The sequence below is a fragment of the Echeneis naucrates genome, chromosome 13, assembly GCF_900963305.1.
Source record: "Echeneis naucrates chromosome 13, fEcheNa1.1, whole genome shotgun sequence".
In the NCBI taxonomy this organism is placed as follows: domain Eukaryota; kingdom Metazoa; phylum Chordata; class Actinopteri; order Carangiformes; family Echeneidae; genus Echeneis; species Echeneis naucrates.
The window spans coordinates 18,193,159-18,217,240 of NC_042523.1; the positions used below are offsets into that span (position 1 = coordinate 18,193,159).

Genomic DNA, 24,082 nt, shown 5'->3' on the forward strand with positions numbered 1-24,082 from the left:
CTTTGCCTTTTACTTATAAAAGTAACCCAACACAAAGACCATTAAATCCTATAAGTATGATGAGAGTATGATGAGGGCTTGTCACGCCTTATCATGCCTTGTTCTCTTCTGCTTTTTCTCCTTCTCTCCTTCTCGTTGATTTTAATCCCGATAGATAATACATTTAAACTTGAATCTGACATTTCTGTCATCTCCTCTTTTGTCAGATCTCTTTTCTCTGCCCAACTTGTTCTCATTCTTTGATAGTTCCCCTCCTCCTCCCCTCACTGTCTATCATATCTGGGGTTGTCCTTTTTACCATTCCACTGCTTTCCTCCTCTTATTTCATCTGCCTTGTCATCTTTGCCTCTTATGTCTAGCCTTTTAAATGTTGTAACAAACGATCTAAGGCCCTTTCTTTGGATTAAAACAAGACAGTGTGATGTTTAGGAGCTGGAGCTTAACGGAGGTGTGTGTATGTGTGTATAGGTTGCTTTGCTTTTCAATCTGCAGGGGGCACTGCTGCTCCTTAAATGACAGATGTCAGTATGTTATGGGGTTCTGGACTCTTAACACAGTTAGTGTGATAAGGACAATTTGAGTTAAAAGTGTTACTGCAGGAGGGAAGCAGCCACATTGTCAATGGAATCATGTTGCAAATCAGGATAGGCCACAATGTATTAAAATCAGAAAAGCAGCTATGATACATAAAGATGAATTAAAATGTAAGAATGATGTAGAGATTAGTATCATACCGCTCATGCAGTGCTAATGGGATTGAACTGAAATATAAAATAACAAGAGCTTGTTTTGTTTTGATCTAGCTACATTTGATGTCACATTCCTGCAATTATTATGAATCCTGTGTGGGAAAGAATCATCTACACGAGAACAACACCAACAGATACAGTACAGGCCAAAAGTTTGGACACACCTTCTCATTCAAATGAATAGGAAAGTGTATACCTGCCTTATTTTGGTCTTTCAGTTATATTGCAAAACTGGAAAACGGCACAAAGCCAAAATGGCATTATTTAAAAATTTTACACATATTCTTGTTCCCTGGAACCTTACAAGCTTATTCTGACAGCTAGCTCTGCATTGCTGGTACTTTCTGCTGTCCAGTTGAGGTATAAAGCTCCTACTGATTAATTAATTTCGCAAAAATGCAAGTCCTCTGCGATAAATAGTTGATATAGTTGAGCTAGATTGTTTGGACTCTTATAACCAATACGTTACTGTACGTTTATGTAAACGATAAACCCAGTTGTGTGTCTTACTTATCACTCTGATTTCCGATAGTCATGAAAGCGCCGTTTCACGTACGTCATCGGGTATCCCAGAATCCTCTCCACCAGGAAGTGGTGTGCCGGACAGGTTTCTGTTTTTGTTTTGACAATGATGGAGGAGGAAGAATTTGAATTTGCTGAAGATTTGGAGTCTATATTGCATCTTACCCCAGAGGTGCAGCTCGCCATTGAGCAGGTAGCAGTTTGAACTCATCATTTGTTTTTAATTATTGTCACTTTTGTGAACGTCACTGCGGGCGTTAGCAACACAGAGCCAGCTGTTAGCAGGCTAACTCTTCCGACGAGCTCTCTGGATGTTTCATCACAGCCAACAATAAAGCCCTTTATTCTATAGCACGTTAATGGAGACCGGTGTTGTCAGCAGCAGTAGCTGTCGCTCGTTGAAGACGGTTTTGCATGATGTCTTATGTGACTGAATCTTCTCTCTGTTGTGGACCAGGTGTTTCCCAGTGAAGACCCGCTGGACAGAGCCGAGTTCAATGCTGTGGAGTACATCAACACGCTGTTCCCCACCGAGCAGGTGCAGTCAAGAGACACACAAACACACACTTTTATTTTGTACTTTTTAATCAGCAAACACGTGGAAACATGTGCCCAAGTAAACCATGACAGTGTGACAGCATGAACAAAGACAGGATCCTGAAGCTGAAGCAATACAATTCAAGTCAGTCAATTTTCTTTTGTTTTTTACATTAAGGCTGCACAGTTAGTCATTCTTAAGAGGGAAAGTAGATGTAAGGGATGCAGCATATTATAGCCATATAGTTGAAATGAAATTGCCATCAGTAACTTTGATCACCCAGGTTTTTAAAATCAAAGTAAAACGACAGCTCAAAATGACAGAACAGAATCAATCTTCTCGTTCACGTTTATTTTCATGTCTTCAGGGATGTTAGTTTTGCACATGCCAGTGAATGATGTTCAGTATTTTTGAAGGGTGTTCAGACCCCTTCCCTTTTTAATATTTCAGCCATATGCCTTTGCTAAATATCTACTTCCTCCTTCATCTATCTATACATAATTCAAATATTCATTAAGTATTCAGGCCCTCTGCTATGACACTTTCAATTTAGCTCTGATACCTCCCATTTCTCTTCACGAAATGGCTTTTGCACTGTAGCCTAAAAACGTACTGTGAGCCTGTTCTCCTCTGTGTAGAGACCAAGGCATCAACACCGACCGGCTAATTCAGGTATTCTCTAGTGAATTGAGCTTCAGCACAGATCCCACTAGTCCCATGAGGACCTCTGTCCCTTAAGCCACCCTCATAAAATTTGTTTCTGACAGACAAAAAACTGATCCTGATGTAGAGGTAGGTCTCCTGACATCTCCATGCCCTTGAGACTGTGCTGGGAGCCACAGAAAAGCCTTGTGACTTCACACATGGACAGATATGTTTTACAGGAGGGGCTGGGCTACCTGCTCTTGTCAGCAGTGACAAGAACAAGAGCAAAACAAAAAACTAGAGAAGAGTTAACCAGGCAGGATAAGGAGAAAGTGCTTATTTTTGGCTGCCACATGCAAAGCCATTCTCTTTTTGGGGGTAGTTTTGCTTTTTCCTCTGCATTGCTCCTGTTTTCGCTCTAATTTTCCCCAAAGCAGATGAAATTGATTTGCTATCACTTGTGCCTCCTTAATGGGCAGATTATTATCACCCATATTGAAAGGAGATGGTGTAATACTGTGATGATTCAGTGTTCCCTCAATTTTTTGAGCAGTGTATTTTTAATAATGTCAATCTAGATTACATGTATGGTCCATCTCCATAAGGGGTCACTGTAACCTTTTAGTTTATGGTGATATAGTATTGCTGTGTGGGTGTGGTGGTTGTAGTTAATATATGTAATAATTAACCCAGTGAGTTACACGTGGCCTGGCCTGCATATAAGGTGTTGTTTCTGAGGAACAAATTTGATATTTTTTGAAGCCAAGTCATCTCTTGCACAAACGCTAGAAAGCATGCGACTCTGTCGAGAGAATGATCAACTCATATTAATGACATGAAGTACATGCATTTACCGAACTAACCTTAAAGTAAATTTATATTCAAGGTTGTGTGCAAAAAATTTACTTAGTTTTTCTGACATGCTTCTGCATTTCCCCAGTCTCTGGCTAATATTGATGATGTGGTAAACAAGATACGATTGAAGATTCGGTAAGTACATAGAAACGATACAATGAAATTGATTTTGCTGTTGTTTACGCTCCTTGTGAAGGCAATTTTGTGTCATATGTCACAGGCGTCTTGATGACGATATCAGGACAGTGGTGAGAGGCCAGACCAATGTGGGCCAGGATGGAAGACAGGTGAGTTGTAGGTCATGATGGAGCACAATATAGCAGTTACACAAAACATGTTGACTTTGAATTTGTAGTGCTATACAGCATTATTCCTCACATGTCAATGCAAACATGCACTCAGATGCTCTTTTGGGTGATCATACATAAGCATAAGCATATTGTACATGCTAAGCATCATGCCTGTTCATCACATGTAGTTTTCAAAACATCAACCTTCTTCAGAAATTAGAATATTGCCCTTAGTTACTCCCAACCCAGTCAAACATGCCCCCCCCCCCACCCTCTCTCTCTCCTGATCTCTCCTTTCTACACATTGCTTCCATGGAAAAGGACAAGATGACTCAGATCCATTCCCGCTGCTCAAACTGCCCCTCTTTACGGAAAGCAAGTCTGGGAAATAGATTCCCGTATGTAAATACTTTGATTTCTTTTAAACCCAGGCATGTGAGCGTTTGCCTTTTTTCTTGTGGGAGCATGATGGAAAAGAACAGCCCCTACGGATTTAATCCAGGTCCTAGCACTGTCAAGGAGTTGTGGTTTTCAAGGAACGTGACACCTGATGGTTGAGGCACGTATGTCCTGACCAGCTAACATGATTAGGTGTGCCTTGCTGTCAGGGTGTCTGGCCTGGTGGCCCTGTCTTTCCCAGTTAGCTACTGTTTAGTAGCAGAAATGTTCTAAATCCCACCCAGACCAATAACATTGTACAGTCACACACAATAATTTCAGTTTGTTTTTCCAGCCCCACGGAGCCATTCCAACATTTCCAAGGGGGAAAATCCTTTCTGCAGATGGAAAGAAGGAGAGGTGGTCATTTCAAGATGGCGATTAAAACATTAAGCCAGCAATAGAATAAAACCAACAGGATCAGAAATTCAGGCTTTTCTACTCTTGACTGGTCTGATGAATGTTTTATTTATTTATTTATTTTTTTAGAGTGTGGGGGTCACAAGATCAAGAGTGTGGAAATGTGATTGACAGTTGTCAGACCCTGGCAGCTGATTAAACTGACAAACATTGGCTGTGTTACTCTTAATATGTCATTGTTTCGTGATAGAAGGAGGACAGCGGAGAACTCATAGAGCTGGCATTATTACCTACTGTCTCAGAGTATGAACATGAAGCCTGATGAAAGTTATCAATTTTTGCGTCGATTAATGTTTGGTAGGTAACTTGTTTCCCATGAATTGTTACAGTTTTGCGTGGGTGGCTTCAGCCAGTGAATACTCAAAAAACACCAAAATGGCTGTTCCTTCATATTAAGACAGATGCATGCACACACACACACACACATACACACAAACAGTCACACAAACCAAACTGGTGGCTCTGTGATTGACTATAATACATGGTGTCCAATTCCAGAGAGACAGACATAATTATAATAACATGAATGCTGTTATTAAGCAGAAATTGTGACAGTCTAGACTAATCCTCCAAACCTTTATGATATTCTTGAGTTCTGAAGGGTTGATTGTAAGGATCTGCTCACCAGTCTGTGTTGGCAAACACACACACAAAATATTAATAGTTCTAGTCAGCTAGTTGAGTTTCAGACCACACAAAGCTGCAATTGAACCATGTTCTCGTCTGCCCGTTGTCATAGCAACATGGATACCTCATGCACGCCTGCTCTGTAATCAACTAAACTTGATTTCATAGTGCAAATGAAAAGATAATTTGATTTAACATTAATGGCATGAAAGCACTTCCGTGCTAAACAGTCTACATGCGCACAAGCAGACAAACACACGGGTGTCACAGCTTAATAAGGAGCCTTGCTGGTGGCAATCTCGTTGGTAACCTGGAATTTACTTTTTATCCTTTTGTGTGACTTTTTTAGTCCATGTTGACCCTTTTTTAATGTCCACTGAGGAATCTGGAGGGCTGCCTTTGAAATGACAGTGATTGGTGGTCTTCCCATAGACTTGTCTTTCATAGCTGCCTTTCATTGTCATTGTATACTTGGAGCTCATCACAGTGGCCAGGCAGTACTGCAACATAGTGGTTCGCGCTGTTGTCTCACAACAAGACAGTCAAGGGTTCGATTCCCATTTCTGGAGTCTTTCTGTGCGGGGTTTACATGCTCTCCCCGTGCTTGTGTGGGTTTGCTCCCACCACCTAAAGGCATGCATGTTTAAGTTAATTGGCGGCTCTAAATTGTCCGCAGGTCTGAGTGTGAGTGGTTGTTCATCTCTGTCTGTACGTTGGCCCCACGATGAACTGGTGACCTCTCCAGGGTGTACCTTGCTCGATGTGAGCTTACGTTCAGCTTCTCTGAGCTCTGTGACATATCTGTTTCTTTCCATTGTACTCTTAATTCATAATTTTAATCTGTTTCTAACCTTCTGCTCTCTGTATTTGGATTTCTTTGAAAAGAAAATCTTGGCCACACTCTAGATTCTATCAGTCGCTGCTTCAATAATGTTTAGTGACTTTTTCCATTAAAGCTATTTAAAGCTGATTATTTATCCATCTATCTGCAAATAACAAACTGATAGTCAGTTTGATATCAATTTGGTATTTGCGTGTGTATTTTTGGGTTGTTTTTTTTTTTCACATAATAACATATCTCTATAACAAATTGTATTAGAAGTGGTACTTACAAAATTACAAAGTATTTCCTGGGCTGCTCTTTTGGCTCTAAATTGTCTCACTAAAATGTTTACACAAAGTGTTGTGCTCGCACAGTGTTCCAACTGTTTAAAGTGTCCCTTCTGGGCTGTGCTGATTTATTGTCACTGGCCCTAAACTCTGAGGTACCATTTAATATACGCTCTGCTTTAGAGAGCTAAATTGATGTCTGTCAGATGGAGGAGTGAAATGCATCTCAATCCCATTCAAGCTTTGGAGTGAAGCTTCCCAACCCTTTTTAAAATTACAATACCATTTAATGTGTGGCGTGGAACATGTGTTGCTAATTGCATGTTAAGGATAACTGGTGTGTGTGTGTGTGAGAGAGAGACTGCGTGCGCTCCTGTTGTGCGAGAGCAGATAACATCTTGGGCATGGACACGCCTGCTGGGCAGTGTTCTCCCTCTGCTCTTCTCAAGGCTAAATACAGGAAATGAGCACTAGGAAGCCAGCCAGATTGACTCAGCTGAGTCTGCAGGAGCAACCATTGTAGCCTTGGAGGTTCTGGCCTCTTCTGAAAGCACTTTGTTTTCTCAAAATGTCCTTCAGCAAAGCTAGTGAAAGATTCAGTGGCACTCCTTTCCTCTTCACGCTCAGATCAAACAGGAGCCATGAAATCTGTCTTCTGTTTTCCAATTCATTTATCCGAGCACCTAACAAGCAAAGGCTTTTATGAAGGATAGAAGGAAAGAGGAATGGATTCAAGTTGGAGTCAGTTTTTGCTAAAGTTATTGGCTGAGAAGACATCTTCATGTACAAAGAACACATTTTAACTTTTTTTGGGGGGGAGGGGGGTTTATAGATGTAGATTAAAACTCTCAATAAAAGGTCACATGCCAAAATAATAATTTGGTTATGTGGAACTAACCTTACTCTGACTGTGCCTCCGTGATGCAGTCACCACACCCCTAAGGAGGGAAAAGAAAGAAAAAAAACCTCTGCTGTCACCGAAAACTGTGTTTGTGTATGTATGCACGTGCACAATTTTTCGTGTGTTTCTTCGTCCGCTTTCCACTTGTTTCTCAAGAGTTGCTTGTAAAAGTGGTAAATTCCTTGCACAGCTGGTGCCGGCTGTTAGCATTCCTTGTGTGCATGTGTCTGTGTGTGACTGCATATGTGTGTGAGTCTGACCAGAGACGAAGTTGTTTCTGCTGTGCCACCACTCTGGGCCAAGTGAAGCCAATTACTTTGGCATCAGATATCAGAGCAAAATCTTTGTTTAGGAGAATCAAAGAACAGCTGTCGTGTCAGATGATGGGGAAATATTAGAACACCATTTTGGCTATCCTACAATTGTATCTGTCGTATGTTATATAATCCAGTCTGGCTTTATAGGCTGTTAAAGCTGCTAATTATCTCTTTAGCCTTTTTTCGTGACAGCTTTAATGCAGCGCTTAGCCTTATGACCTATATGTCAATGTAAAAAGAGCATTCTGATAGCTTGTCAATTAGATTTCCATTTCTTCTTTTTACCCATATTCTGGAGCTGTGATTGGGCAATAGATGGATAATTTTTCACACTGGACAAAGCCAGTGGCGAGACGGGACAACCAAAATATCCCTTAGAAATTAGACCTACCCCAGCAAATCACTACTGACTCCCAGATTACCCCCCCCCCCCCAAGAATTATTGCACGTTCTATGTTTTCGGGATGTTGGGTTTTGTTTGTTTTTTGTTTTTTTTTTAATTCTTTTTTTCGTGGGTGCATCCAAACCTTGTAATTAAACAAGTTGCAAAACATGAATCAGGTTTACCAATTACCAGTTGCTGAAAGTGTCCCTATTTTCTCTACTCATGATATTGTGGATACAATTAAATTAAATTACATTTAAAAGAAAGTACTTTTAGGCATAATTGCTTTGCTGATCCATTCACAATTACTGCACAGTACATTGTATGAAGATGTGACTACCTGTATTGTGACTCCTGAGTTTTATTTATTTGTTTGTTTGTTTGTTTTCCATTTGCTCCTCCTGCTTGTGTTTCCATCTCAAAGTATTATACTGATATTAATATTATATATTCTGAAATCGACTTTGAGCTCAACCGAAGCCCATTTGGATCACAGATTTTTAGTGTTTCCCTCTCTAAGAATGAACACGCACATACACACACTCTTGTTATCTACATTTGGCACAGTACCTGAAAACCTTTTTTTTTTTTTTTTTATTAGTCCTGTTTTTTTTTTTTGTTTGTTTTTTTGTAGGCATTGGAAGAGGCCCAGATAGCCATCCAACTTCTCTTTGGAAAAATCAAAGACATCAAGGACAAGGCAGAAAAGTCAGAGCAAATGGTATGAACACACACACACACAAAGAAGGTTCGTTTATTGAATCCTATCAGGGACATAACCCTAGTACAGGGACAATGTAACCTATCTCCTCCCTATTGTGTTACAATAGAGGGCTGTAAGGAGAGTTATTTATAGGCAAGGTAATGCACCCTCCATGTCTGTCTATTACAATCATGGCTGTGTGAGAGTGTTAATGTGTGTCAATGGAGGGCCATTGGTTAGGGTGAGTTGAGAAAAGATGAGGAGGGGTTTAGCAAGCAGAGCATCCCTCAAGAGGCCTCGAGGAGCAGTTATTTCTCAAACCAGCGGTGGTGGTGTTCATCTTTCTATATTTCTTTTTGTCCCATTGCTCCATTCAGTGCAGAACACCTCCACTTGTTCACCTGTTTTTGTTTCTTTCATACCTCCCTCTCTATATTTTAACTTCCCTCTTTCCTCCTCCTCTGTCTCTCTCTGGACCAGTTTGGCTGACTTGTTATTCCTCCTTCACAGGTTAAGGAGATTACAAGGGACATAAAGCAGTTGGACCATGCCAAGCGCCACTTAACAACATCCATCACCACCCTCAATCACCTGCATATGCTGGCAGGGGGTGTGGACTCTTTAGAGTGGGTGCAATCCGATTTCACACTAAAAGACTCCCACAGTGTATATTCAAAGCTTATTTAACAAAAAAATAAATAAATACATTTTCAGACTGTAGGTGTGAGATGAACTCATAATTACAGTTAGTTTTAGAAAGCATTAGATGCTTCATTGAAAAGACAGATTTTGTTGAAACACATAATACATAAATCTTGATCTGCAATCGATTGTGTTTTTTAGTAATGTTGAAAATTTGTCACCTGACAGTAAAATCTTTCACTATATATAGCATTGCAAAACAATGAGAAATGCTGAATGGGTAAACAAAACCAGAGCAGTTCACTAGAGACTTCGGGATCTTAATAGCAGTCCTTAAAGCCACTTGGACTATCATAGAGAATATGAGGATAGATTTCTGAAACTATAACATTTTAAATAATTCCCTTGTGTTGTATTGTAGAGCCATGACCAGAAAGAGGCAATATGGTGAAGTGGCCAACTTGCTGCAGGGCGTTGTCAACGTGCTTGAGCATTTCCACAAATACATGGGCATTCCCCAGATCAGACAGCTTTCTGAGAGGTAACCAGTACACACTTGACTCTCCTTCTGTCTAACACACACAGACACAATATTTCTTTGCATTTCTTCCTTAAGTGCACTTTTTTTTTTTTTACTTTTCTACAAGCTGTGCTGGTGCAACTCTTGACATTGAGGGTTTAGTGCCTTTCTTGTGCTCTTGAGTGCAGGTTGAGCTGATAAAAAAGAGCCAGATTACAGCAGCCAGTATAGAGCCAGCTTTCTTTACAGCTGACATATTCCGTAGCTCGTCAACTGAACTGTTGAAAAGTGGTCACAGTATTTGGCTGGAGGTATTCTGCGTATTACATCCTGTTTATGCAGATATTCACACTCAAACAAGCACAATCCCACACATACAGAAACGCACACAGGAAGGAAACACACTGAATAGGGTCCTGTTATGCCAGCATTTCTTCCATAGTCAGAGATTACAGGCATAGTTTTCACAGGGTGTGTTTGTATGTCTCTTTTTTGGGCTTCTTCTTTGGCATGTGGAAGATGCATTTCTCACATTATGCGCTTAAGGTTGTTGTTCATACATGTTAAATTAACAACCTCTATTAATATTATATTTAGGAATGTTTGTTTTATCTGCTCTCTGTCCAAACACAGACACGAATGCAGAGAGAGAGCGCAAACATTATTTTCCTATTGTTTCCCACAGCTCTGACTAATTTACATTTTTACTAATGTCTTCCAAGAATACCAGAATCAGTCTGGGACACAGCTTGATGTTCAGGTTCAAAGTGGTGTTGAGACCCCAAAAAGAAAAAGGGTGACCTTCTGTTCTGTTTTGACTGAGGTGTGGCAGACAGTTCATACCAAATAACAGCTGCATGGAAGAAGTGAGTCTGCTGGAGAAACACATGATAGGAGAGACACAGGGAAGGGAAAGATATGAAGGCAGGGCAGACAGCCGGACTCAAATGGTTAACAGAAAAAGAATCACTACTTCTCTGAGAGAGACTCCACATGAGTCACTACATTGCTACAGATCAGAATCCAACGAGAGACAGTTGCACAGAAATAGAACAGAGAAACATAGATAATAATGGATACAGAGACAGCATGAAAGATGAGATGGGGAATTTGCAAAATCACTACAGGGGCAGTAATGCAGTGCTTGGAGCTGTAAGGCAGAAATTTTACTTGTCAGTGTGATGCATCCAGCCAGCCCGTTTTTGTATAGTTAATAATGGCGAGAATATTTCATTGAATTGTGAATTCCAACACAACACAAAAGCCCTCTCATACAAAAGACTAAATAAGAAATCAGATGCTTAGTGGAAAAGTCTACCGAAGACTATCAAACATCCAATAAATTTCATAATTAATTTGATTTGGGAATTTAACCTGCATGATTTTCTAATCATAACAACTGCACAACTCAGCTGCCCTCATTGGTTGTGTATAGCTGCACAGTGCACAGTATGTATATATCCATGACTCGATAAAATGCACCGACAAGCTGGCTACAGTTAAACCTGTTGCTGACAGCTTTGTGTCAGATATAACAGCTGTAGACATTAAATTATTTAGTAACGAGTCCTGACCCCAGTTTATCAGAGTGTCAGACACAGACTCTGAGCACGGGGTCAGATTGTAGTCCTCATAGAAACAGTTGCATGCATTGTATTGGGATTAAAAATAATCTAATGTAAGGACTAATTAGCTGTGGCAGGTAATAACAACAGATCTGCCCGACAATTGGCAGATGTTTTTTTTTTTTTTTTAACCAAGCAACAGTATGAAAACTATTTAAGTTTTTTCTGTGTATTTTTTATTTTTATTTTTATTTTTTTTTTATAAAGCTTTCACAAAATTTAGTATAAAAACTCTGTTGGCAGATATGACAGTTGAAAAACATCACTGCTGCTTTTTTTTTTCCAGAAAGTAATTTGTACATAGCAGGTTCACAGCAGTAAATTTACTGAAGATGAGTGATGATGACAACATGCAGAATGGCTTTCTCAAAAATTCATGAACAATAATTAAAACAATGTTTGTTATGTTTAAGAAACAATGTGAAATTTCTCTTTTTTTTTTTCTCTCTTTTTTTTTTTTTTTGCCCCATTCAGAGTAAAAGCAGCACAGAGTGAGTTGGGGACTCAGATCCTGGCAGATTTTGAAGAAGCCTTCCCTTCTCAGGGCTCCAAGGTAAATATATATAAAATCAGGCTTTCTTTCTTCCTTCTTTTTTCTGCTGTTTGGAAAAATTTCCTGTCCTCTTTCCCCACCTGTCAAAAGTTCATGCTTTAACTTTTATATCACAATCTCCCCAGAGACCAGGTGGCCCCAGTAACGTGCTGAGAGATGCCTGTCTTGTGGCCAATGTGCTAGACCCACGCATCAAACAAGAGATCATAAAAAAGTTCATCAGGCAGCACCTCTCAGAATATCTGGTGCTTTTCCAGGAAAACCAAGATGTAAGTCACAGATTAAACTTCATGACATACAAGGTCATTCCATGTTTCTATGAAAACCTAATTACTCAAGTATAAAAGGTGTAAAAATCAATAAGAGTAACACCTTCCTCTTTTTGTCAGGTTGCATGGCTGGACAAGATTGATCGTCGCTACGCCTGGATTAAGCGGCAACTGGTGGACTATGAAGAGAAATATGGGCGCATGTTTCCTGAAGAATGGTGCATGACAGAGCGTATTGCTGTGGAGTTCTGTCACATCACCAGGTAAACACATACTAATTATACACTGTGTATTTTGAACAAAACTAAAGATATCCTGAATATCGTCACCAAAAGAAAAGAAACAAACATTGAGTTGAATGGGAAAAGGAGAAATGGGTCATGGGACTTGTTCGCATCATGAATTGAACCACACTGCTATGTAGTGCCTTTCATGACTCTCAGACAATCTGGGCAATTGATGTAGGTGGCCTACATGAGCAGTGACCTAGTGTCCACACTTCTTAGGCCTTTCCCCTCAGCTACAAAAAAGAAGATGGTAGTGAGTATATCAGTAAAAATGGTCATGTTATCAGTAAAAAGCCTGAAAGGACATATTTTTTCCTGAAAAGAAAGCTGTATGAGGGTTATTTCAAATATTGGTGTAGTAACACACTCAAACTGTCTTTATCTTTTTTTTTATGTTTTCATAAGGGTGGAACTAGCCAAAGTGATGCGGACCCGGGCGAAGGAAATTGAAGTAAAACTGCTTCTGTTCGCCATTCAGAGGACCACAAATTTTGAGGGTTTGCTGGCCAAACGCTTCACAGGATGCACCTTGACCGACATACCTGGAGTGAGAAAAACACAAGCTGACTCTCAATCCATGTCCAACATCATAATATCATCCGCTACTTAAGATTATATAAACTGAGTGCAAACAAGCACCACTGAAGTGTAATGATATTAAAACTGTAACTGTACCGTTCACTAATATCACACGCCACATTAAAGTGCAGGTATCTTTTCATGCGGCCTCAGCAAAATTACTTTTGTTAGTCACACAGTCATACCTACATTTGTAGCATGTTGTTTTCTCCACACAAACACACACATAAGCGAGGTACTTATAGTGTGACAGACTGAGGAACATTTAATCTGGGTCATGTTGACATGTGGAAGCAGAAGTGGTACGCAGATGATGGATGGATTACAGAGGTCACCATTAGTTTTGATGGGACAAAACTAGGCCAAGCTTGTTTAGAATTGATAACATTTAGTCCAAACAGAGCTCCTTCTGTCCTCCTTTCAGTTCACATCCATGTCACTGGGCTCTGTAATTCAATCAGGGATTTGGCTGAGTGGAATTTTATAATTGGGGATCCAGTTTCATCAAAGCCTCACATGAACTGATCTACATACACATGTAAAGACACTGATGAAACCTGGATTTTATTTTATAAAATGTTGCAACTTAATCCTTGTCACTCAACACTGTTTACAATGGTCCGTCTAAGTGCTTATTATTCTTCTCTAACTCCACCACAGATAAAGGTATACTTAAAGTCTGTGTTTTTACAGCAAAAGAGACCAGAGAGTCCTCTAGACCCAACTAACCCCTTCCTCGAGGATGAGCCAGGTGAGGATGTGGGCACAGAAAAGGATGCAGATTTGGCCAAGGTAAGTTGATCTGGATTACCCCATCTAACTGTTCTGCAACATATAGGGACCATCGGGCCAATAAATCGTAAAGGGAAAATGACTCATTTGCTCATAAAACTCCATTGGCAAGGGAAACAGTAGTGGAGCAGCTTTATGTAAAGTCTTGCCCCTAATTCTAATAATGGGCCTATGTGGCATAAATCTGAACAGAAGAATGTTTGTTCAAGAACTGTGTAGTCCGTTGCTTCTGTATTGCAGAGTTGTTGGTTAACTATTATATTAGCTATGACAGGCACCGAGTTGCTAATTCATTAGTTACACCTACCTAAAACTGAAGTCTCTCTTAGATCAATGTCTCTATAAAACAGCAAAAGTTTAAAATTATAACCTTCATAAAGGTCTGTTTTATTGCAGGAGTGTTATAAAGAACTGACATGTTAAGACGTATTAACATGTCACCATTATATCTTTGAAACAGTTTATGTATTCAGAGTCTTGATGTGTACCTTTTTGCTCACAGAGCAGCTACAACTATACCCTGTTATTTCACTAATAGCCCGTCTTCCTCCACTCTCTCAGCCCAGGAAACCAAAAGCTCCGGACAACCCCTTCCATGGCATTGTCTCAAAGTGTTTTGAACCTCATCTGTATGTCTACATAGAATCCCAAGACAAGTGAGCAACACACTCTCTCAGAGGCAGACAAGACCACACAGTGGTACACAGACCCAGAATCAGGAACAGGTTGTGCATAAAGTTGGCACACACATAATTTTTCCATTGCCCACTCATCAATCAGACCCCCCTTACCCGTTTGACTTCTCTGCCTCCTCTGTCTTTCCATCTCTTGTTCCTGTACATGCCTCTGTCGCCGCTGTGGCAGAAATGTTTCCCATTAGCTGTATGACCACAGACACCAAGAGAAAGAGAGGTTGAGGTTGAAGAAGTGCTGCCGTAGCAGATCTGCCCATTTTCATTCCCACCTCTTATTTATTTTTTTTTTTTTTTCGGGATCCCATCTGTGGTCTCTTTCTTTCTGTGTAATTGTTGTTTCATTCTTCCTTGGTTCCCCCTCTCAGTCTCTTGTTGTTTTATATTTCATATATCCCATTCTAAAGTTATAGTCCCTTTTTTCCATTCTTGTTGGTTAAATTTCCACCTACCCTCCCTCTTTCTTCTCCCATCATCATCCACCTCTTCATCAGTTCTCCCCCTCCCCCACGGTCACGGTGATTGTACTTCAGACTGAACTGGGACTACTGTTCTCGCATGCAGTCTTTGGCTCTTGGTGCTCTGGTGCGTAAAATGCTGTTTATTTGTTAAAGAGAACAGGATAGTCCTACTCTGCAGCTACAACCTCCTTTCACTTCTATCCAAAGGCCTTTGAGTAGGCCAGTGGCCAGATCAGCTCATCCCCAGTGGGACTTAGGAGAAGAGAACAGTGGCCTGCTTGTTTTGTCTCTGGCTTTACTTTCAACATTCAGTTGGATTGAGACACACTAACTGACTGTAGACCTATTGAGTACTGAGGATTTTGATATGCTTGGAATATTTTCTCCTGTTTACCCATCTGGTTCTCTGTGTGCATGTTATTTTATCCTTTCATTTATTTCTTGGGGTTATGGGCCAATCATATGTTTTTGATGTTTAAATGTTTTTATTTGATTCATTTAATTACTTTCATGTGCCCCTAATCCAACCATCCGTGTGTGTGCGCGCATGTGCATGTGAACCTGTGTGGGTTTGGCTGTGCATTTTTGGGCATCTGCAGGAACCTGGGTGAACTGATCGACCGGTTTGTGGCAGACTTCCGAGCACAGGGCCCACCCAAGGCAGGCACAGAAGAGGGTGGAGCAGTCCTGCCCAGCTGTGCTGACCTCTTTGTCTATTACAAGAAGTGTATGGTGCAGTGCTCCCAGCTGAGCACTGGAGAACCAATGATTGCCCTTACAACCATCTTCCAGAAGTTCTTGAGAGAGTACGCTTGGAAGATCCTCTCTGGAAACCTGCCTAAGTAAGATTTATTCAAGTATGATCATGTAAACAAAAAAACTCATCGATTAGAATTTTGCATAGGGGAAGTTGTACGCTTAACATGTAACCCACATGAGGTCAATTTTCAGATATAATCAGTCTTCCCTGATTTCAATAAATAATCTCAGTTGTTTTCCAGAAACTAAATCAATCCTGCAACCACTGTGAAGCTGACAAAGATACTCAAGAGCGTTGATAATGTTTACGATTTCCATCCACCAGGATCATTACCTTTTTTTGGCAGTAACGCAAACACAGATTTATTTGGGATTAACGTTCTACAAACAAGAGGGTCATGCACATATTTTTTTAATTCTTTTGCTGTGGTGATGGATCTGTTTAGGAGTGTAGTTTGAAATTTGATGTCTTCAGTCCTCTGTGTTTGATGGATTGGGATGGCACGCTAAGAGGGATCTGGAGTTGCTTATGTTGTGGTGAAGTCTAATATGCTACCAGCAAAAACATATCTTGCTCATTGGCCACTTAAGAACTCATCACTGGGTGTACGCACACACACACGCACACACACACATACACACTGAAGCGTGCTATGTTTCAGATACACATGTATGCTAATGACACCTTCACTGACTAATGTATACCATATTCAAAGCTGTAAACAGACACTCAGTCTAAGATGTACTAAGATGCTTTGTAATTGTGTACACTTAAAGACACATGCAAACATGCTTTTTCAGTGTGGTGTGCTATGAATTGAAATTTGAAAGGGAGGCCTCTGAAATGAGCTTTAACTATGTTGTGGTTTTACCCACATCTGTCTGTTATGACATTTATTAATGACCGAGTTGTTGTTGAAGCCTTATTGGCTCAGTGTGTTGCCACTTCGCGTCAGCGAGTAGTTATGCCTTTTTCGTCTCACTTATTAGAAACGTTTTTCCTTACCTGTGTGTGCATCTCTCTCTCTCTCTCTCTCTCTCTCTCTCTCTCTATCCAGGTCCAGCAGTAACAGTGGGGGTCTTACCATCACCAGTCTTCTTAAGGAGAAAGAGGGTTCAGAAGTTGCTAAGTTCACTGTTGACGAGCTCTGTCTGATATGTAGCATCCTTAGCACTGCAGAGTACTGTTTGGCCACCACACAGCAGGCATGTACACACAAATGCATGGGGAAATGTACATTCGTGCTTTTAACTGATTTTAACCACAGATTAATGTGCAGCAGAAATATACACGAGAGAAAATGGATGGATATAGTAGATAGATGGCTGTCTTCACAGTAGTCTTTGACTTGTATTTCATCAGTGTTTAAAGGAAATTGCTATGACAGTTCAAATTACAACACAGTCTGAAAGGTTGCATCCTTGTCATTTTCATGAAACGGACATGTAGTAATTTTAAGTCAGTGTTCTCAGTAGATAATTGTTCAATAGTTCACGCTCAATAAACTTTTGAGCTTCTGTGTGTTATTCATCTTTCTGTTTGTTTATGTTCCAGTTGGAAGAGAAGCTTAAAGAGAAAGTAGATAAAGTTTTGGTGGAGAGAATTAATTTGACTGGAGAGATGGATACATTCAGCACGTAAGTGATGGATCTTTAAAAAACCAAACTACCCTATGTTAAATAAAGAGCATATTTTAATGGCGATACTTCTTTTCTCAGTGTGATTTCAAACAGTATACAGCTACTCGTACAAGACCTCGATGCAGCTTGTGACCCTGCTCTTACTGCCATGAGCAAGGTTGGACCCATGCACGCACACAATCAGCCCGATCGTTTTTTAAATATTTCAATCTAATATCACTGCCATTCATTAAAAGAGATCATAATTTTTGTCCTGAAACTGTGCATGTAGTGGGTTTGATGGTGTCTCTAGTCATCAAACAATTGTTGTGTAATAGCGAAGGCTGAGGCTTCTCTTTGTCCTTTATCACTCTCTCTCAGATGCCGTGGCAGAGTGTGGAGCATGTGGGTGACCAGAGTCCTTATGTGACGTCAATCATCATGCACATTAAACAAAACGTGCCAATCATCAGAGATAATTTGGCCTCGACTCGCAAATACTTTACACAGTTTTGCATCAAGTTCACAAAGTACAGTACATGCACACATTTATCCTTACTAACTAAACTCCACTTAACAGTTCCTAAAGTTTATTTATTTTTTCACTTCTCTCTTTCCACAGTTCTTTCATTCCCAAATTCATAAACCACCTGTTCAGGTGTAAACCTATCAGCATGGTGGGAGCTGAACAAGTAGGTTGATAACAAATTTTTTATTTTATTTGTTTTCCTTTGTGAGTCATCAGTTTAAGCGCATTTCAAGCTGTACATAAACACTATGACAGAAGTATTGCATGAATGAATGCATTCCATTCATTAAGTGACTTTGTATGCATGTTTAATCTTGAAATAATTTTCAGTGTCTTGTGTTTCCTGCTCCACCAGCTCCTCCTTGACACCCATTCCCTGAAGACCGTTTTGCTGGATCTACCCTCCATAGGTTCCCAGGTGCTCCGCAAGGCACCTGCCAGCTACACCAAGATAGTAGTGAAAGGCATGACCCGTGCAGAAATGATACTTAAGGTGAGGAGGGGGAGGGTCTTCTTTAATGCAAATTAAGCTATCTAGAATATTAATTGCAGTGCCGCTTCCAGGTCCAAATCTCTGGAGGTGTGAGAAGCACGCATTCTAAATTTCTTCTGATGAATGGTGGAAAAAGTGATCAACCTTCTTCCCAAAGCCTGGAGACATTATTTAAACAGTTTACCTCTCATGGTATAAACTGGATGAACTTCTATATTTAGTTCTTAGTGACAGCCTTAGTTCAACTCTAGATATAAAGTAGTTCATCTTAAACACATTTTTAGAGCCACTCAGGTTTAGGACATTTAATTTAGGTGGTGAAATTCGTTCTTGCCATTTTAACAAGCAAAACTTTACTTTCTGACCTTTAAAGGATCGGAACTTTAGATTGACCCTTTTTTTTGTGAGCTTTCTTTATCACTTGTTTGTCATTTGAACGGTAAAATGTTGAAATGCTGGCATATTAATTTAAACACAACCTTTGCTAAAGCTTGTCAAAGAATAGTCTAGCACGACCTTCAGCCAACTGCTTTTTCCACTTATTAAGGTTTCATGACAAAACGCCATATACAAGCAATAGACTAAACTAACATCTCAAGTGTTAAGGGTTTGACTCACGAGTCAGTATTGAAATGTTTGCTTTAAGTCAATTGAGCAGATTATCCTCTCAGTATTTGTTTTGGGTCTGAATAAACCTTAAATTGTCTTTAATGACAGTTAACTTTAAACCCTCTCACAAAAGCACTTTATGAGCATGTTTCCATAAAGTAACCCATCTCACATGTGGTAAGACAGTAAATAGTAATGAAGCTCATGTACTATGGGTTTAATGAGTGAGAAGCGGGCACATCGACAATATGTGGTTGACCGTGAGCCAATGGAAAGATAAGTGAATAAATAAATAAATACAATTATGTGCCCAAAACAGTCAGAAATTGGATGTTGTTTTCAGCAGGGAAAGCAAAGACAGGATTTGGCCAGTCAGACTTGCCTGAGAATTACCTTATGAGACCCTAGAGGACACTGGTATGTGGCTGCCATAGATTAACCCCACCCTAATTAACTGTCCCTGGAGTGTACAGAAATGCATGCACACACACACACAGCACTGGCCTGCCTGTGCCTTGATTTCCCTTAGACTCCCAACCGGCGTTCTTTCCTTCCTGAAGCTATCATGATTTGACTCTCTTGATGTTTATAGCAGTCATTGTGAGCTGCTCTAATCTAGCTATGTCTGCCCTGCCCTTGCTTTGAAAAACAGTGGATCAGTGGTAGACTTTCAATTGATGGCATTATACTGTAACCACTCATACACTCTGCAGCCTTTTTTCTTTTTTTTTTTTTTTTCTTTTTTTTTAGTTGTCTCAGACACTGACTGCCAAACAAAGCCCTTTCACCATTTCATATACGATTCCCTAAATGTTTTGCTGGGATGCACAGTCTTTTCTGCAGCCTTGGTAAGACTTGTCCTCGTGCCTTTAAAAAATGCCATGAATGTGTATTGTTGAATCCTCAGTCATCTGCCACACATTAAAAAGGGCTTCGCATTAGCCCACTACTGACTCCTTTTTCTGAATCTAATCAGCATACCCTTTCACCTGGAATGTGATCTATATGGTTTTTAAGTAATCTCTTAGACGTAGCCAACGCTGCATGAAGGCGTACACCATGCGTTAATGTGACAGCAAAGAATAAAAGTGTCATCATTTAAACCAGAAGTGGAAAAAAAAATGACAAGGAAAAACTTGATATATAGTCAGTAATGGAGAATGATAGACAATCCTAACAGAATTTACAGGAGCAGTAATCCTCCACAAGATGGATAAATACTGACAATAGTGAATTGCATTATGCCCTTCAAAAAGGCAAAAATGGATTCTGTGGATTGTGTCCCTCAAAGAAAATATTTTGAGAGAGCTATACAAAGATGCCTTCTGATACGTCTGCAGCATATTGGCCAATGACTTTGTGTAATACCAAGGTTTCTCACAAACAATTGCTTCCAACTTGGGCTGAGGCCCAAGCCTCCGAAAGACAAACTCATCAAAAGAAGTCAATACAAGGATTCCTCTGTCTGCATTTAACAATAGTTTAAAATTACACTCTGATGTTGTGACCCGACATTAAATCAGGAGGCTTGGAGGCTGAAGAAAGGGCTGTTCACAACTGAAGGAGTATTCAATTATTTATTTATTTATTTAAGTTAACTTTTAAAGGTTGGAGCTTTGTTTTACCACCTTGTTGCCTCATCAGGTCTTTTTGTTGACTAGGTTTAGATTGGGGTGTTTGTTCTGTATAACAAACAAAATTCTTAATATTTTGTGTTATGGTTCTCCAGTTGATTTAATTGTGTCACACTAATTAAGATTATCCTTTTGATAGTCCAAAAAAGATGAGGAGTAACTGTGACTTAAAACACAGCTTCTTGTTTTAATAATTTTTTTTTTTTGTAGGCAACCAGGGAACAGTGAAATAAGCTGTAAAAACAAGATTGACGTATTAGCACTTTATAAAGCATAGAGTATTAGGAGACAGTTGCCTATTTTTAAATCTGGGACACATGGACTAGTGTGTGCTTTTATTTGTACTTTGTTTGGTTGAATCCCGAGGGAAATACCTGGCGTCTGAGCTGCCAAAATTGTTTACCAGCAGGTTGCTAACAATGTATCTCTGCTGTTTAGTGCTAGACAGGTTGTAAACGACCCAAACTATGACATTCCACGTTGGGAAAAAAGTTGAACGAAACATCAGAGTTGGACAAGTAATTCTCTGTAGGTTTGTTACCCGAGTTTACTCTTCACAGTGCACATAGTAATTTGGTCCTTTGTTGATTTGAAAATATTGATTCAGGCATCTTTAAACTGATGCAATAATAAATTGCTTTTCAGTTCAAAGAACAGTCTGCAAACTTTTTTTTTTTTTTTTGGACTTCACACTTATGTAAGATCCTCCAGCTCCTCATCTAGCTGTCAAATTATCTGCTATAAGGTTTAAAGATAAAAAAATGAGGCTGTCTCTTATGTAAGCCAGTTGCTATGTTGTGTTCAAAGCACATAGGATTCTTTCTGTCTGTCTGAGACAGCCTCTCCTGGCCGGTGTGATGCCTGTGAGACGTGGCTGTTTTCCACGCTCTCACAGCCCGGCCCAGCCCACCACAGCTCCAGCTCTTTCTGCCCTACCTCTGAAGTTCTCCTCTGGGGAGTATTTAAAAGGCAACCCCCCCGTCCCCACCCTTGTTCAGCCTGAGTGTTTCATCCCCCTCCTCATTCGGTTTCTCTCCCTCTCCTTTTTGTGCCAGTTTTCATTCTGAAACTCCCTCTCCCCCTTTTTCTTTCCCAATTTTACAAGGTCCCTGCAGGCCTTACCCTTGGCCCGGCTCCAGGACAGTTGCTAAGTAAATCACGCAGTCAGCAAGGGTGGTAAGAAAGCAAAGAATTCCACACAGTCCTGAGCATCTCGGGCCTGCTATTCCCTTCTTTCCCTCCTGCTTCTGATTCCGCCTCTCTGCCTCTTTCTGTGCAGCTCGCCCTCACATTAATTTCACCTTGAGTGAAAAAAAGGGAGTAGGAAAGCCTGAAAGGGTGAATTGGGCCCTTTTGAAGTTAAGAGAGGAGAAACATTTTGCGAGATGGCCCATGTGCACACATGTATGGAAGAGATGGGAGGTGGGGGTCTGTCAGTATTGGTCTGCCTCCTCTGCTGAAAGAATTGTTGTTTGAGCCGTGTTTTCAACCCAATCTCTTTTGTTGAGAAAAAATAAATAATAATAACCAAGAAAAAGAATCCAGGAGGACTTGTGCCCCATTAAACCTTTTCTGTTTGCTTTTGACCAAAGGAGATTTTTTTCCCAGAGTCATTATACCCGTAAAATAATTAATAGTGAAGCTAATTCTTGCCCGCTCATGCATGGAGTAATTGGTGTGTAAAAAAAAAAAAAAAAAAAATAGCAAGGACTGGGTTTCTAAATATAGAACTCGACTTTGTTTGCAGCTAGAAGTTCTTGGTTTTGTGAATTGCGCCCCCCCCCCTTCCTTTCCTCACTCTGGGCATAACTTTCCCCATGTGGGATCGTTTAAAGATCTCTTGGGTTGTCCCATGATGGCGTACAGGAGCGAAGGAATGGGTGAAATCAAGCTTAAACTTTACTTTCCTGCAGGTGGTGATGGCCCCACATGAACCACCAGTGGTGTTTGTCGATAACTATATTAAGCTCCTGGCTGATGGCAATCCTGAGACCTTCCAGAAGATTCTGGACATGAAGGTCAGTTTGTATAGTAAAATCATTAATAGAGTCATTCAGAATTTTGAGAATTACATTTTGTTGCTTTCCTGCTAATCCTACATTTTATATCTGTATATTCAGTATGAACAGTTTTGGATTTCTGTTTTTTTGTTGTTGTTTTTGTTCTTTTTAAATACATATCTTATTTAGTGAGCTTTATCAGTGCTAGTATGTGTATACTTGCTTACTTCTCAGTGTTTTATACCAAGCACAGCCGAGAAGCAACTTCACATTGAAGAAACGGATATGAAGATAGTATCAAAGTAGATAAACCTATTCCCCAAAATGTCAGTCTGTTGCATTTGCCCTGTGTAACATTGTCTCTTCTCTTATTTTTTTTCTCTGATCTCAGGTGTTGTCATACTTGTCTATAAAGAGACAATTGTTTCATCTTTTTGTTTGTACTTGGGCATGCAGGGCTTGAAGCGCAGCGAACAGAGTAGCATGCTGGAGCTCTTCAGACAGAGGCTTCCAACTCCACCCTCTGGGGCCGAGGGCGGACCCTCGCTGTCCTTCAGCGCCCCCACACCTGAGCAGGAGTCCTCCCGCATCCGTAAACTAGAGAAACTCATCAAGAAGAGGTTGTGATCAGACACACTGAAGGATCACATCTTAGTAAGTAAAGCGGCTGCCAGTTGGGAACAGTCTCTGCTCTTTTGCGGTAGCTCACCTTTCTTTTATTGTGGAAGATTGCAGAAAGCAAAAAGTGGGCTGAATTTTCTGACTGACAGTCATGCGAACCTAAACCGTCACTGGATTATGAAGAAATGCCTTCTACTGATACTTGATGTTGCAATATATGTCATTTACCCCTGTAATTTCCATTATTTCTTTTCGTGACACTAACGTTTGAGATTTGTAATATTGAAACATTGTTGCACCGTGTGTTTGCGCTCAGAAGACAGAATGTAGTGCTGTTAACTAAATTCTGCTGCCTCACTGGGACATGTCTAATCCAAGATGATCACAGCCAGCCCTGAAAATGGACGTTTTCTGAATATATTGTAAATCAAGCATTCCTTCCATTATTTAATTTAAACTGGCTGATCCGGTCTAATAGTTTGTGCATATTTGCCATCCATAAAAATGTTCATGCAACATGGGTGTTCGAGGACTGTTTGAGTGAATGGGGGAGTTGACAAGGGCTCATGAGTCTTGGACTTAAAGCGCCTTTGGATTTCCTGCAAGTTAAGTAAGGTATTAGTCCAACTTAGTCTTGGTGTTTAAAATCTCTATGTATAAATAAATCCCATATCTCTTACACTGACATGAAACCAAGTGTCCATTTGTGCGTCTATTCACCTGCACCCAATTTGCAGGCCAACCTGAAAAAAAATGTCAACATCCTCATACGACAAAGACAAAACAAGATGACTTTGTCTCAACACCCATCCAAGTACCCTCCGGGTCGCTGCAGTCACACCCTCACACACGCTCAAAGATGTCAAACACAGAACATCTCAGACCTGGAAGAAAGAC

General features: G+C 40.2%; 1 protein-coding gene across 2 annotated transcripts; it reads left to right on the forward strand.

The window, feature by feature from the left end:
• The first annotated feature begins 1,348 nt into the window (after positions 1–1,348).
• On the forward strand, positions 1,349–23,864 carry vps53 (VPS53 subunit of GARP complex). Of its 2 annotated transcripts, XM_029516816.1 has the most exons (22): positions 1,349–1,464; positions 1,729–1,809; positions 3,395–3,444; positions 3,530–3,596; positions 8,432–8,518; positions 9,011–9,126; positions 9,564–9,683; positions 11,762–11,840; positions 11,966–12,109; positions 12,230–12,372; positions 12,802–12,943; positions 13,669–13,767; positions 14,329–14,423; positions 15,520–15,762; positions 16,738–16,885; positions 17,235–17,317; positions 17,399–17,477; positions 17,681–17,829; positions 17,922–17,991; positions 18,184–18,321; positions 22,478–22,582; positions 23,021–23,864. In XM_029516816.1, the coding sequence occupies exons 1-22, from the start codon at positions 1,378–1,380 to the stop codon at positions 23,189–23,191; spliced, it is 2,496 nt and encodes an 831-aa protein (XP_029372676.1). In that variant the 5' UTR covers positions 1,349–1,377; the 3' UTR covers positions 23,192–23,864. The 2 variants fall into 2 exon arrangements, with proteins under 2 accessions (XP_029372676.1, XP_029372677.1); XM_029516817.1 differs by lacking the exon at positions 8,432–8,518.
• The last annotated feature ends 218 nt before the right edge of the window (positions 23,865–24,082 follow it).